The 14,105-nt window shown below is 47.0% G+C and overlaps 1 protein-coding gene across 2 annotated transcripts in view; it reads right to left on the bottom strand.

Moving 5' to 3' along the window:
• The window catches only part of CACNB1 (calcium voltage-gated channel auxiliary subunit beta 1), a 627,177-nt gene that overhangs the window by 198,689 nt on the left and 414,383 nt on the right, over nt 1-14,105 (bottom strand). For both annotated transcript variants that reach the window (XM_078645637.1, XM_078645638.1), the window contains exons 4-6: nt 10,929-11,051; nt 7,449-7,585; nt 4,072-4,151 (exon numbers count right to left, since the gene is read on the bottom strand). In XM_078645637.1, the coding sequence (XP_078501763.1) occupies nt 4,072-4,151; nt 7,449-7,585; nt 10,929-11,051 (340 nt within the window). The remainder of the gene's footprint in view (nt 1-4,071; nt 4,152-7,448; nt 7,586-10,928; nt 11,052-14,105) is intronic.

The raw sequence follows: 14,105 nt of genomic DNA on the forward strand, positions 1-14,105 counted from the left end.
CGGCTTCAGAAAAAAACACAGTACGGAAACCGCCCTCCTCGCCGCAACAGACGACATCCGCACCTTACTGGACAAAGGAGAAACAGTAGCCCTCATCCTCCTTGACCTATCAGCGGCGTTCGACACAGTCTCCCACCGCACCCTAATACGCAGACTCTACGATGCAGGAATCCAGGACAAGGCCCTCAACTGGATCTGCTCCTTCCTCTCCAGCAGGACGCAGCGGGTCAGACTCCCCCCTTTCCTCTCGGACCCCACACCTATCACCTGCGGAGTCCCCCAGGGCTCCTCCCTCAGCCCGACGCTCTTCAACGTCTACATGGCTCCACTTGCCCCCATCGTCAGAACCTACGGACTCAACATCGTGTCATATGCAGACGACACCCAGCTCATCCTCTCCCTATCCAACGAGCCCAACACCGCCAGACGCAACTTTCGAGAAGGCATGAAAGCCGTCGCCAAATGGATGAAAAACAGCTGCCTACAACTAAACACCAACAAAACAGAAGTACTCATCATGGGCCCAAACCCCGACGCCTGGAGTGACACCTGGTGGCCCACCGCCCTCGGAAACCCGCCAACCCCCACAGACCACGCACGCAACCTGGGAATCATCCTGGACTCCGAGCTCAAAATGGACCGCCAGATCAACTCTGTCTCATCTTCCTGCTTCCACACCCTCCGCCTCCTTCGTAAGACCTTCAAATGGATCCCCCTCGAACACTGAAAGACAGTCACTCACGCCCTGGTCACCAGCAGACTCGACTACGGCAACGCACTCTACGCCGGAATAAACAAAAACCTCATCCGCAAGCTACAGAACATCCAGAACGCCGCCGCAAGACTGGTCCTCAACCTGCCAAAACACTGCCACATCTCCCAGCACCTGCGCACACTCCACTGGCTCCCCGTCGAGGCGAGAATCACCTTTAAGATGTTCACCCACGCACACAAGGCCCTCCACGGCACCGGACCAGCATACCTGAACAGCCGACTCAAATTCCACGCACCCCAAAGGACCCTACGATCAGCCCAGCTTTCCTACGCTGTGGTCCCCCGCACCAGAAAGACCAGATCGGGAGGCCGCTCCTTCTCCTTCCTCGCGGCCAAAGCATGGAACGCCCTTCCGCTCCACCTCAGACAGACAACATCGCTCCCCATCTTCGCAAGAAACCTCAAAACCTGGCTCTTCGACAGACCCCCTCCTTGATGGAATGGAACCTGCACCCCCTCAAACCCCCCCCACCCCTAGCGCCTTGAGACCCTTACGGGTGAGTAGTCGCGCTTTAACAAACTCCTGATTGATTGATTGATTGAGGTAGGGGCTCGCACGTGCAGGACCATCCTTCTCGCTTTCAACCCCACGAGCTTTGGGGTCAGTGGGAGGTGTTTGGATGAGCGAGACACGGACGGGGCACAGTGAGAGGACTAGAAGAAGAACCGTGAAAGAATACCTCCATGGTTAGAGTTCAGGGGTCAGAGTACGGTGGGTCAACTTGACCTCCCCCCAGTGACCAGGTCATGGATTATTTATTTACTGAGCACGTTTAATGTTACATGTAGACACGCACTGCTTTACAGGGAGGCCAACATTCAAACAGCAATGCATTCTATTCGTACTGCCCTAACCCAGGGCCCCACTGTCCAGGATCAGCAAGGTCTCAGGTCAGGGGTCGATAGAATTCGTGTGACTGGCCCACAGTAACAGTGCCATGGACAACAAGGTCAGACAAAACCTCTCGCTCCAGTGCGCTCCATGAGACTGACCCAGGGGGGACCCTGTCCTGGATAACCAAGGTCAGAGTTCATGTGTTGATGCGCTCCATGTGATTCTGAGCCTCAGTGACATTGTCCTAGATCACAAGGTCAGAGTTCAGGGGTGAAAGCGTGCCATGTGATTCTAGGAAACAGTGACGGAGTCCTGGATCACCAAGGTCAGAGTTCAGGAGTCAATGCGCTCCGGGTCATCATGACCAACATGGACACTGTTCTGTATAACTGTGGACTAGATCACGTTTCAGAACACTTCATGAGACTCTTGCTCACAATTACCCTATCTTGGATCACTAAGGTCAGAGTTCAGGCTTTGAAGAGCTCAATGTGACTCACTCTGAGCCAAAGTCCTAGGTCATCAAAGGTCAGAGTTCACAGGTTGATGTGTGCTATGTGACTAACCCACAGGGACCCTGTCCTGGACCACCAAGGCCAGGGTTAAGTGTTTGATGCAGGAGCGTGACTCTGATCCACAGCGAATCATCAGTGTCAGAGATATCAAATAAATGTGCTTCAGGTCAACCTGACTCCTGCCCTGGATCACTAAGGTCAAAGAGTAGATGACATGTTTGAACTTTCAATCAAACTTAGTGATCCAGAATAGAGCACAAAGGAATTAGAGACACATGAAGTGTTCTGACATATGAACTAAAATCTGGACTTAGTGATCTGGATAAAGGTCACAGTGGACGAGAGGTCATAGGCTAGTTCACAAGTTTATATAAAGACAATGGTTCTGTCGGGAAGCAATCTCTTTCATAAACCTTCTATATAGGTAAATCTCATAATAACATTATTATTAGACAGATTCTTTTCTCTAATAATACCAATACATTGGAAAAAGTAAGAAAGGTGAGAAGTAACCACACACCACTTTCCGAGGATTATATCAAATTTTATCTTACTTTTAGATTTTTAACCTCGAAATATCATATATACACATATATACAATGGCTGTCCTAAACAAAATTAACATAACAATATATCCGTGAAAGTTTGTGTTGCAGTGCAATAGTGACAAGTGTTTTAGTTAGTGAATTGATACATATATACAAAAAAGAAACAGTGTGGCAGTCCCAAACTCAAGACAATAGTTTCAACAGATACAATTTTCTTCTTTGTATTGAAACTTAGATAGGGACTGATCCATAATTTAACGTCGACGTTTCGACCCTAGACAATGGTGCTGGTTTTATCGCAACCTGGGCGGGTCTTCATCAAGACTATAATACAGTTGGACAACCTGTTATTTTCGAAGAAGGCCTGCGTATATCTCTAATTGACAGCAGGGCAGAAACAGTATGTCAGCCAGCACTATCTGACACCGAGTGATCAATCCTGATATCTTACTAGTTCTCAGTTTATCCACCAGCCGGTGGGACAATCTGGATATCTCTTTAAGGTAGTGCCGCAATAGCATCGACCGTCAGAAAGTGAAAGAAATATAGCTTTGGGCTGAATGAGAATAGAAAGTGATCACTATTGCGGCACTACTTTAAAGAGATATCCAGATTGTCCCACCGGCTGGTGGATAAAACTGAGAACTAGTAAGATATCAGGATTGATCACTCGGTGTCAGATAGTGCTGGCTGACATACTGTTTCTGCCCTGCTGTCAATGAGAGATATACGCAGGCCTTCTTTGAAAATAACAGGTTGTCCAACTGTATTATAGTCCTGATGAAGACCCGCCCAGGTTGCGATAAAACCAGCACCATTGTCTATGGTCGAAACGTCGACGTTAAATTATGGATCAGTCCCTATCTAAGTTTCAATACAAAGAAGAAAATTGTATCTGTTGAAACTATTGTCTTGAGTTTGGGACTGCCACACTGTTTCTTTTTTGTATATATGTATCAATTCACTAACTAAAACACTTGTCACTATTGCACTGCAACACAAACTTTCACGGATATATTGTTATGTTAATTTTGTTTAGGACAGCCATTGTATATATGTGTATATATGATATTTCGAGGTTAAAAATCTAAAAGTAAGATAAAATTTGATATAATCCTCAGAAAGAGGTGTGTGTGGTTACTTCTCACCTTTCTTCCTTTTTTCCAATGTATTGGTATTATTAGAGAAAAGAATCTGTCTAATAATAATGTTATTATGAGATTTACCTATATAGAAGGTTTATGAAAGAGATTGCTTCCCGACAGAACCATTGTTTTTTATATAAACTTGGAACCCAGGTTCTGAGGGTCATTGGGCCACCCCATTATATTTAATAGTTCACATGTTTGACTGTTCTACGTGACTGATCAACAACTATCCAGTGCTATGGCGCTCTTACCACTGGCTGGTGGGGTAGGCCTGCGTGTCCCAGTCACCACGTCACCGAGGCTGGAGCTGGAGTTCCCGCCGCCCGACTTACTGCAAGAAGAAGAAAGACACAAAGGTAATTATTGTTATGGTATGCAAATTTGTAGAGCGCACTATCACCAAGAGGGCATCCTGGAACTGAGCAGGTGTGAGTCTACCAAACGTAAGGCCTAGTGGGACTACTCGAAAAGGCATGTCTTCAGCCTCTTGCAGAATTCAAGTACTGAGGAGGCTCTTATGTGTGGCAGCAGGTCGTTCCATGCTTTAGGAGTGATGAAGGAGAAGGCTCAACCGCCAGATCTGGTTTTCCATATGCATGAGATTTGTGCAAGTAGGAGTCCGATGAACAGAGGTGTCTGGAAGGTTTGTGAAAGCAGATGCAATGGTTAAGATTTGCTGGGCCAGTGTTACGTAGAGTCTTGAACGTGTGGGCAAGGAGTTTGAATTGTGCTCATTTGAGTATGGGAAGCCAGTGGAGCTCCCTCGGGTGTGATGTGAGTGCGGTGTAGGTCGAAAGTGATTCTGGCCACCGAGTTCTGAATGGTCTACTGCTTTTAGGTGAGTTTTTTGTTGATCTCGGCATAGCCATTTGCAGCGCTTCCTTTCCCTTTCATGCATTCATTAATAAAACCATAGCCAGAAGAAACATCACCAAGCTCATTTAAGTAAAGAGATAGTTACTCGATAGTCAGATGAAAAAATTGTGTAGTCTCAGTTGACACTTCTTGAGGACCTATATCAAAGAAGGAAAGACTATACGCGGCAGCATCAATGTTACAGGTATTTAACTTACACTGCAATAGAATTTAACTTTCCGAAATACACATACTTTGTATCATTCTGCCACCTTGTGGCTGGATCAGGTACAGTGAGCTATACTTTTAAACCGACTGTGGTTATCAGCAATAAGATCAATCAGCGTGGCTTATCACCTGAGGGTATCCAGGCGCTGGGGTGCAGTGAACCTCAGTCGAAAAGCCAGGCCCTGAGTTCCTTTCTGAAGTCAGAGATGGAGTGGGAGGTCGTTCCAGGACTTGGCGGCAAGGTAGGAGAAAGAGAGGCCTCGGCTGCGTTGGATGCGTGCAACGTGTGAGGGCGAGGGAGGCGGATCAAAGTGGTCTGGTGCATTGGTGGAAGGTCAGGCGGTGGTTGATGTAGGAGTGGCCGGCATTGTGGAGGGCCTTTGAGGCTAGGGTCAGCAGCTTGAACTGGCATTTCTGCGGGACGGGGAGCCAGTGGAGGTTTCTTAGGTGGGGGGTGATGCTGGTCCAATTAGGAAGGTTGAGGATGAGTCTGGCTGTGGTCTTCTGGATGGTGTATAATCGTTTAAAGTGGGTAGCAGATCCAGTGAAAGTGCCAATCGAAAGCAAAGGCAGGAACTAGTTAGTTCTCACGCCTAACATTGAAAAATGTGTGGGTTCTGGCTTATTCTTAACATACTATTAACAGAGCACCATCCTAATTACTGGGTCTGAGGCCCATACAAGTCGGTAAACGAGGGTCATCTTGGGCAGCCAGTGACCCCAAAAGGTGCAAACGAGCCCCCAACAGAAAGTTTTGTGGATTATTTTAAAAACATCATAGAAGGATGTGAGGGTTCCTCTGTGCGTCCCAATACAATACGTAGATGCATGGCAGTACACATGAAGGGCACTGTTGTCACACGCGGCACTCCCATTAGATAACCATCTTACTCCGTTTAGGCAAGCAACTCTCCAGGGTGTACACACAAGGAGGCTGCTTACGGGCCTAGACTGCCTAATGCTGCCTTCCCGTAGAAGCCTTGCATATGGTCCCTTTGATTAGATCGCGGCCTCCAGAAGAATGGGGCTGTTTTAAATATTTTTTACCAGGACTGCTTTTGGTTTCTGATCGTGCACTGTCCAGGGTTAGCAAAGTGAAGCTGCCTTGACTAATTCTAACGGTTGAGGTGGATAAGACACTGATATATAGCGTGGTAAAGGTATTAACCTGTGCAAAACTCATTATTCAGTCGGGCCACTAATAGGCCTTTATTTGCAAATTGAATTGTAGTAAAAATAAAGATAAACACAAAACATAAGCACATTCTTTACCAAGACACGATCTGAACCACTATCCTAGGATTTACAGGCAAACTGGTCATACCATTAGTCCCAAACACCAATGCTGCCCTATGGAGGAAACATGCTTTTCTCAGTAGGCTTTGCGAGTACCAAAAAGTAGAATCTTTGTGTTCCTTTGTTAGACACAGGGCGGAGGTGCCAGACAAGGTGTATACATGCATCAAGGCTTACAACAGCATGCTTACCCAAGCTCTTGGTGTTGTGATAAAGTGGATGCACAACTCAGTGGGCTGAGCTGGTCTGGCAGAATGCCAGCAAAATCACAAATACCAATAAAACGCCAGAACATACCACTCCACCAGGAACAGATGCCCCCCATCCATGTCCAAAATGTGTATGTTCACGCACACGTGTCTTAAAGGGTAGGAAGCTAAAGTTGTCAAGGGTTCTGTTTAAAGGGCACAGAAGTGGGATCAGTTAGAGACTCAACAGGTGTTAAGTATCTGGAGGGGTTCTGTGTGCTGATAAGAAAGAACAGCCACAATAATACTGTCTACAGGTACCATACTTTCGAGGTCTGTATCTTTGACCTCGCCAGATGCAATCAAGATGTAATGCCAGCAGTCAACAGAAGCTTTACACATGACGTCCCAGGAAGATTTATGGTGTAAAAACTGTTTCTGAATGAGGTAGACAGCGTTATTCTCACAGGACACCACCTCTAGGTCTTAGGTGAAGGGGAACGTCCTATAGATACCGCTCGGGCTGATAATGGGGAGATAAGGCCTACCCTGGGGGTCAGAAATGGACAGGTCAATGATGTGCAGTGGCATTAGGGAAAATTTACGTAGAGAGTGGCTGCAGCGCCCACGCATAGGACCACGTGGACAACCCACAGGATGCTTCAGGCCAAGGTACACATGAATGCATCTTGGTTTCAAACGTGCGCACCTAAACACAGCATCGCAGATAACCCCACATACGCACACACAACAATGCCAGCATGGTCTGGTCTGCCCTACAGACAAGATGAGTGGTACGGGGCCACATAAAAGCAGCGACACAAATGCACCCACTTTAATGTAAGGCAATGCGGAAAACACAGTCCTCGATTTTTTTTTCTTCACAATGTAACTCTTTGCTTTTTCCACATGTTGGCACTTATTTAAGTGAGGTCGTGCTAGTGTTAATAGAGAGATGATGGCCAAAACTGGGGTGTAGAAGGGAGGGAATCCGTGGAGAAGGTGGACTTTCGCCATCAAAGAGTGTTACCATGGGTCGTGCTAGCCCACCCCTGCTCTACCTGGAGCTCAGCCGGTTCTGCCTCATCTTCTGCTCCTGCAGGGTCCGCATGGTCTCCAGCTTCACCGGGCTGGGGATGAAGCCCACCTCGCAGCCCTCCTTCACCAGGCGTCCGATCCACCAGTCATTGCTGTACTTCTGCAGAAGACAAAGAAAGGAGTGGCTGTAGCACATCAGAGACTGAACGGAGCTCTGCTGTATCTTCAAACAGCCTCCTGCTGCACACTGCAAATGACACAGAATACCCCCTAGGGCTTACAGTATACCCCCAGCTGACAGCAAACATAGCAGAGATCTCCCCAACATTTGGTGAACGTTCACAACTTTTTTTTTTAATTGTTGAGAAAGAAACATCATATGAGTATGGATTAATTTAAGCAGCATTCAGCAATAAAACAACCGTGCACCCAGGGACTTCTCACATCTTTGGGATTAACAGATTTGGGGATCGAAGTGCACCCATAAGTCAATTATTTTCTATCTTTGATGCAGGTCAATAAAATGAGGTTTGCTTTAAGTCAGTGGAGTTTTCTGAGGGGAGGCACAGTGCCACACACCACCAGTGTCGCGCGAGTTCCCTAAGAGACACACTTGCACTTTTCTTTAATATATCCTATAGCCTATCCCCATTGTTTTGTATTTTGTAGCCTCGTTTTTAAAGGCAGTTGGGCTTTAACGGCAAAGTCTTCTTCTTGACATAAAGCCAATCGTAGGAGCACTGGAAGATCGGTAAATAAGTGACGGTAGGCAGGGAGGCAAAGCAGTGCTCAGAGAGTACTTTGCCATTCTTTTTGAGCGGTCTGCAGGTGTTTTAATCTGCCTGCCATTAATGACAATCCATTGTTGCACTTGGAATTTGATCCCAATATCTGCCACCCCCTGCGTTCAAACCGCATCAAGCGATCACACTGTATGCAATAAAGCGCTATGTTTTTTTTTTACCCGGCTTCGTATATACTGCTTGTCTGGTGTTTCCACGTTCTTAGGTGCCAATGTATGCCTTTTCACTATTAGTTGCATTGAGCGGAGAAACATAAAATCTTTTTCAATACAAATAACAAACTCACATGTCCACCGCTCAAATTAGTTTCATCTTCTCCTATACTAATTCCCCACTAATCCGGTTTGGGTACTGGAATAGCGTGCTTCCTAACGAAAAGCGCTTCAACACCTTATCAGGGGAACCAAGCGCTATATAAATGCAAAAACCCTTCCCTCTTCTATCCCTCCACTATCCTTTTCAATCCATATAACAGACTAACGTTCACAGTTCAAATCAATTTCTTATTTCCCTATACTAATTCACCACTAATCCTTTTGGGATTCCGGAGTAGCGTGCTACTCGCCGAAAAAGCTATTCAAAGCCTTATCAGGGGTAGCAAGCGCTAAATAAATGCATTTACAATACAATGGGGGGCAGATTTCCATTAACTGGCGCATCCCTGCATATCAGCAGTGATGCGTCAGTTATTGTGCGTCACGGCTCCGCCACCATGGATGCGCCGCATTTACAATGCGGCGCACCATGGGGCAAAAATGGACAGATGCGTGACGCATCTGCTGCCGTAAAGGCAGCGCATTGCTGGAGTTGCGTCGCAAGCACGACGCAGCTCCAGCAAGGCTCGGGGTGCCCTATCCTTACAATGCTGCGTCAATCCTTACGCCTACTTCAAGCAGGTGCAGGGTTTTGACGCAGCATGGCCTTAAAAGTGGCTGAGTGAAATCTTGTAGATTTCACTCAGCCACTTTTAGGAGGCGTTCCTGCGCCGGAACCACCCCCCCTCCACCACGCAGGAATGCCTACATGTGGTGCAGGGCTTTACAACGTGACGCCTCTCCCAGAGGCGTCACGTTCTAAGTACCCCGCACCATGGCGCTGGATTTGCGCCGCCTCTGCGTCACAAAAGTGATGCCACGGCGGCGTAAAAGAGATGCAAGGGGCTTGTAAATCTGCCCCTAAGTATATATGTAAAATTGAAGCCAGTACTCCATGACTGTGTCTGCTACTCACTTATGGGGAATGTGTATGTCTGTGTCATTTGTCATTTCCTTTCTGCAAGGACGGGTGTGTCATGCCATTCTAATGGACGATTGTGCGCTAAGAAAGGGCCAAATAACAACTGGTTAAACCCTAATTCCATTAAAACTGAGGTCATTATATTTCATATTGATCCCGGAAATATAGCCTTTGTTTCTACAGGAGTCTGCCAAACCCTCCATTCTTTATATAAAAAAAATGTCTTGCCTGCATTTCGACTCCCAGTTACCACACACTCCTCAGGCTGCTGTGGTGTTAAAACTAGTTTTTAACAAACAGGACTCTGTATCTCCTCTTACTGGAATATTTCTTCAGAGGAGTCTGATCTTGTTTTGTGTAACCTTGATTGTTGTTTCTGTTACTGTTTAGGAGTGGCTTCTGTATAGTGCCACAGCAGCTAGCCTCTGCACTGCTTCAGAGGACCGGCTGGGGGATTGATAGCAGGACAAAGACAATTACAAAAGGTAATGAGAAGGTATCAGGTAAGTACAGGTTAGTCTGTAGAAAGAGTGGTTTCAGACGTTTGGGGTACTTTCCAAATCCACCCTGAGGTGGAAAGATTTTGAGAGTGAAAATTCAACAGGGACAAGCCGAGTGAGTGGAATGACCTCTTACCAAAACATGTCTATCATCACTGCAAAGTAATAACCTGTCCTTGTGCCAGATGTAACATTTATTTAGTCCTATCTGTTTCTTCTCTGAGGCAGTGCACCCAGAGTGCTGCAGCCAGTGTTCACTCACACTTAGATCCCTTCGTTGGCTCCTATTGGCTAGTCTTGCTGATGTGAAGGAAGGCACTATGCATCAGGCACTATGCACTAAAACAGCTTTCAGTGTCGTCCACCCCGGCCCTCCCAGCCTCGTCTTCATCTGTTAGTTCGTTCATGGATAGAGACGGGAACTCCATTCCTCATAAAACAACTTGATGCTTATTGTGCCTGTGCAAAACAAGAGGCATGCAAGCCAAAGCTTTAATGTATTTGAATGATCCCTGTAGATTTAAAAATACTTTAAAACTGTTCTTTTCATTTTAAAGCCGTGCTGTTGTTTTCAATTACTGCTCCTCACTGTTGATTTCTGATATACTAAACTGACAACATTTAATGAAATTATCAGTTCTATCTACTGTCAATGTGTTACTTGCCAACTACTCCTGCGGGATGTTGTCTGACACTTCACGACGCAGGCAGTACAGGCGTTGTTGCTAGATTGCTAGGCCAAATCAAAGTATCAATATTGTTTTCAGAGGGTTCTTGCATTCAGTTGATTACAACAATGACTGAGTGATTCAGATGCAGATTATGCGAGGCAGGGTTCCGGCTCCTTCACTGTCTGCTGGGTAGGTCGCTAACTGTTCGGTTCCCTGCCTGCCCTGAAATCTCTGAACCCCTACGGGTCTGCATGCATGCACTGATGTTTTGTACCCTGGTACCCAATACTTGCCTCTTTGATATGTAGGAAGTCTTTGGGTTCGAAGGAGATGGACATGCCTTGGACAGGAACATCATCACTGGGGGAAGGATTGTACCCCACATTTGTCCGGACAGCAAAGGCCACAGGCTTGGTCTGTAAGAAAAAGGAGATAAAGCATGTCAAGGGTCACCCTCGCATTTCCACTAGCACAGTATAAGCCAGATGTGCCATCACTCCACAACCCAATACTTAAGGCCCATCGAAGGCTAACTCCTCACCATCCGAAGGACCTCTGTGAAGAAATGAGAGGATGAAACAAGTCAGGTTATGGGGCTCGTGTCTGCAGGAGTATCCGGGCTATGTGCAGGGCAGGAGAAAAGGGGGTAGAAGCACCCTACAAGAGGAGGTAAGGAAGTGCCACCATGCTGCACCAAGGGTCCACCTTCTGCAGGTCAACACAAACGAGCAATGTTTAGGGTGTATCCGCCCAAAGGAGGAGCACGGTGGGGGCGATCATGCCTCATAGTTTTAGAGTAGGACAAAGTGATCCCATACACTCCTGTGAAGCAGATGGAGCCTGTAGCCAGTGCTTAATTTGTAGAAAACAGAAGTGCAGGTGCTAAAAAAGTTGCCAAGGAGGCCACAGCTCACTTCTTCCTCCAGTGAGCCCTACTTTCAACACTCTCACTGCCTCAGTCTCTTCTAACCTTGATCTGTTGTCTGTCCCCTAAGACTTTGCTCTCACCTCTCTAAGTGTTTTCTATCATTTTTGTCACACATGGTGTGTTACCTTATTCCCTGTATTTCCGATTTGCCCTCTATTCATTCTAGCCCTGCCCTTTTTCCTCTTCACTTTTATCCATGCTCTGTTCTCTCTCCTCGGTCTTGGCTCTTTACTATCACTCTTCTAGCAGTGATTAGCTGTGTCTCTGTTTTATTGTTTGCCTGCTTTTTTCCCTCTGTCCTGTCCTGTACATCCTTTCATTCTATCTTCTCTCTTCATGCAATCTTCTTCGTCACATCATGACTGCTTTCTCTTTGTATCTGAGATGCTCTCCTTTTCTTCTACTTAGCTCCGTCTTAACTCTCCTTTCCTTCTTTCTCCTCTTTACTCCTGCTCTCTCTCTCATCTATAACACTGCTGCTGCCTGTGACCCCTGTCGTCAGCCTGTACATGTCCCTGCTATTTTGAACTCTGCGTTTTCCTGTTGTCTTTCCTAAAGAAGAGGAAGATGACATGTATTTTACTTTCTTACCTACACCAGTGCAAAAACAAAATGTACACCAAAATGCTTTTTTTGCATATATTAATCAGTGCAGTAGAACTGGGTTATTTACAGAACAGGTAGCTGCTCGAGCACAGCAGTTGATGTCACTGCTAGTGCTGCCTGTAATTAGTAGGTCCAGGGATGGCATCGGCATCCACTGCTCAGCTTGCTGTGACCCTGCCTGCCACAGCACAGGCATTGTCCCTAGCCGTAATGCTGCCAATGCCGGTAAGTATGGCTGTGGTGCCTACTGGACTCACCCACGCTCAGCAATTACCATGCTGGGGTGCAGCACACAGATTCTACAGGTGACGACATGGCGCACAAAAGTTGTGTTGGTCCACAGCTGCATCGAGCACGTTGAGGATAGCAGCAATGCAGGGCTGCAGGATATGCTACTTTGGCTACACAGCAAGTGGAAAGCCCACACTTACTTTTGTTTATTCTTCCGCAAGAGCCCTCACTCCCAAGTTCCAAATGCACTTTCGCAGCTTCCTTGCCTCAACTCCGTCATGAGCCAGACACCCAGCTACAATTATCCAATTGGAGGCTTAGGCTCAGGCAGTGGCAGGGTGCAGCAGACTCAGGGAATAGAATGCAAGACATAGTTTGTCGATGACTTCTTGGATTTGTGATCGGCATGATGACATCATACTAACATGATGATACACAATCATGCCTGCCTGGACAAGCCTATGCTGGCCTGTCTATGAACATTTACCAGCCAGTCACCATGCAATGTATGTTATTCTTTTTATTTTAAATTTGAACAATTAATATTGAGACCACCACCTGCAGGGTCAGAAATTGTAGCCCCGGCCCTGTGAAAGAAGTGCTGGTGCTGAGCCCCTGAAAGCATCTGCTCAAATTAAGCACTGCCTGTAGCTCTCCACTGAAAGCCGTAAGTAGACTAGATCATAGAGCAGACAGGCGGATGGGTCATGTCTCAATCTAAAATGGGAGGTGGGGAAAGGTGCCATATACCACAGAAAGCATGGCTCGAAGACACCAAGAGGGCTGACTGAGGAATATGACCATATGCATTACTGTAGAGGTTGGTGTACAGGTGAGCCTCCGCCAGAGAGGCCAACATGTCAGCACCATCCAAGGCGAAAGACATGCGAATTGTTCCAGTGAGAGATCCTGCACCAATACACACTCCAGTACATACACTGATGTAAGTCAGAGGTTGTAGCTCTACTTTCCTTTGAGGGACCCAGCATTGCTTTTTATCTTAAAGCTCTCTCTTCAGCTGGAAGGCCCAGCATTACTTCCCACTCCAGCATCACCTCCAGGTAAGAGCAGCAGCATGACAACATCTGCATCACAATCACAAGGAGATGATGGACGGAGCGCTGAAACTTTTCAGACACTCGCCCCCAGTCACAGATCTGGGTTGAATCCATCATCGTTCTTTAGCTCACTTCGCCACCGCAGTTCAGACACAGCTATATGCAAATCAGCCTTGACCCTGTGCCTCATGGGAACAGTCCAGCCTGAACTGCCAAGCCATGTCTCCCCTGGACCAGAAACAAGCATCCTGGGACTGGTTTCGGGGTAACACCCTTCATCAACCAGGCTAGCTTGAATCCAGTGGCAAAGTAAGCAAGGGACCCACGTCTGGGCATACTCTGCCAACTTAGGGCGAACAAAGCAATCACAAGGAGATGATGGACGGAGCGCTGAAACTTTTCAGAAACTCACCCACAGTCACAGATCTGGGTTGAATTCACCGTCGTTCTTTAGGTCACTTCGCCATCCCAGTTCAGACACAGCTATATGCATATCAGTCTTGGCCCTATGCCTCATGGGAACAGTCCAGCCCGAACCGCCAAGCAATGTGATCCAGTCCTAACATGCTTGTTTCCAGTCCAGGGAGGACCTGACCTGGCAGTTCAGGCTGGACTGTTCCCATTGGGCGCAGGGTCAAGAGTGATTT

The sequence above is a fragment of the Lissotriton helveticus genome, chromosome 5_1 (assembly GCF_964261635.1).
Source record: "Lissotriton helveticus chromosome 5_1, aLisHel1.1, whole genome shotgun sequence".
NCBI classification, from domain to species: domain Eukaryota; kingdom Metazoa; phylum Chordata; class Amphibia; order Caudata; family Salamandridae; genus Lissotriton; species Lissotriton helveticus.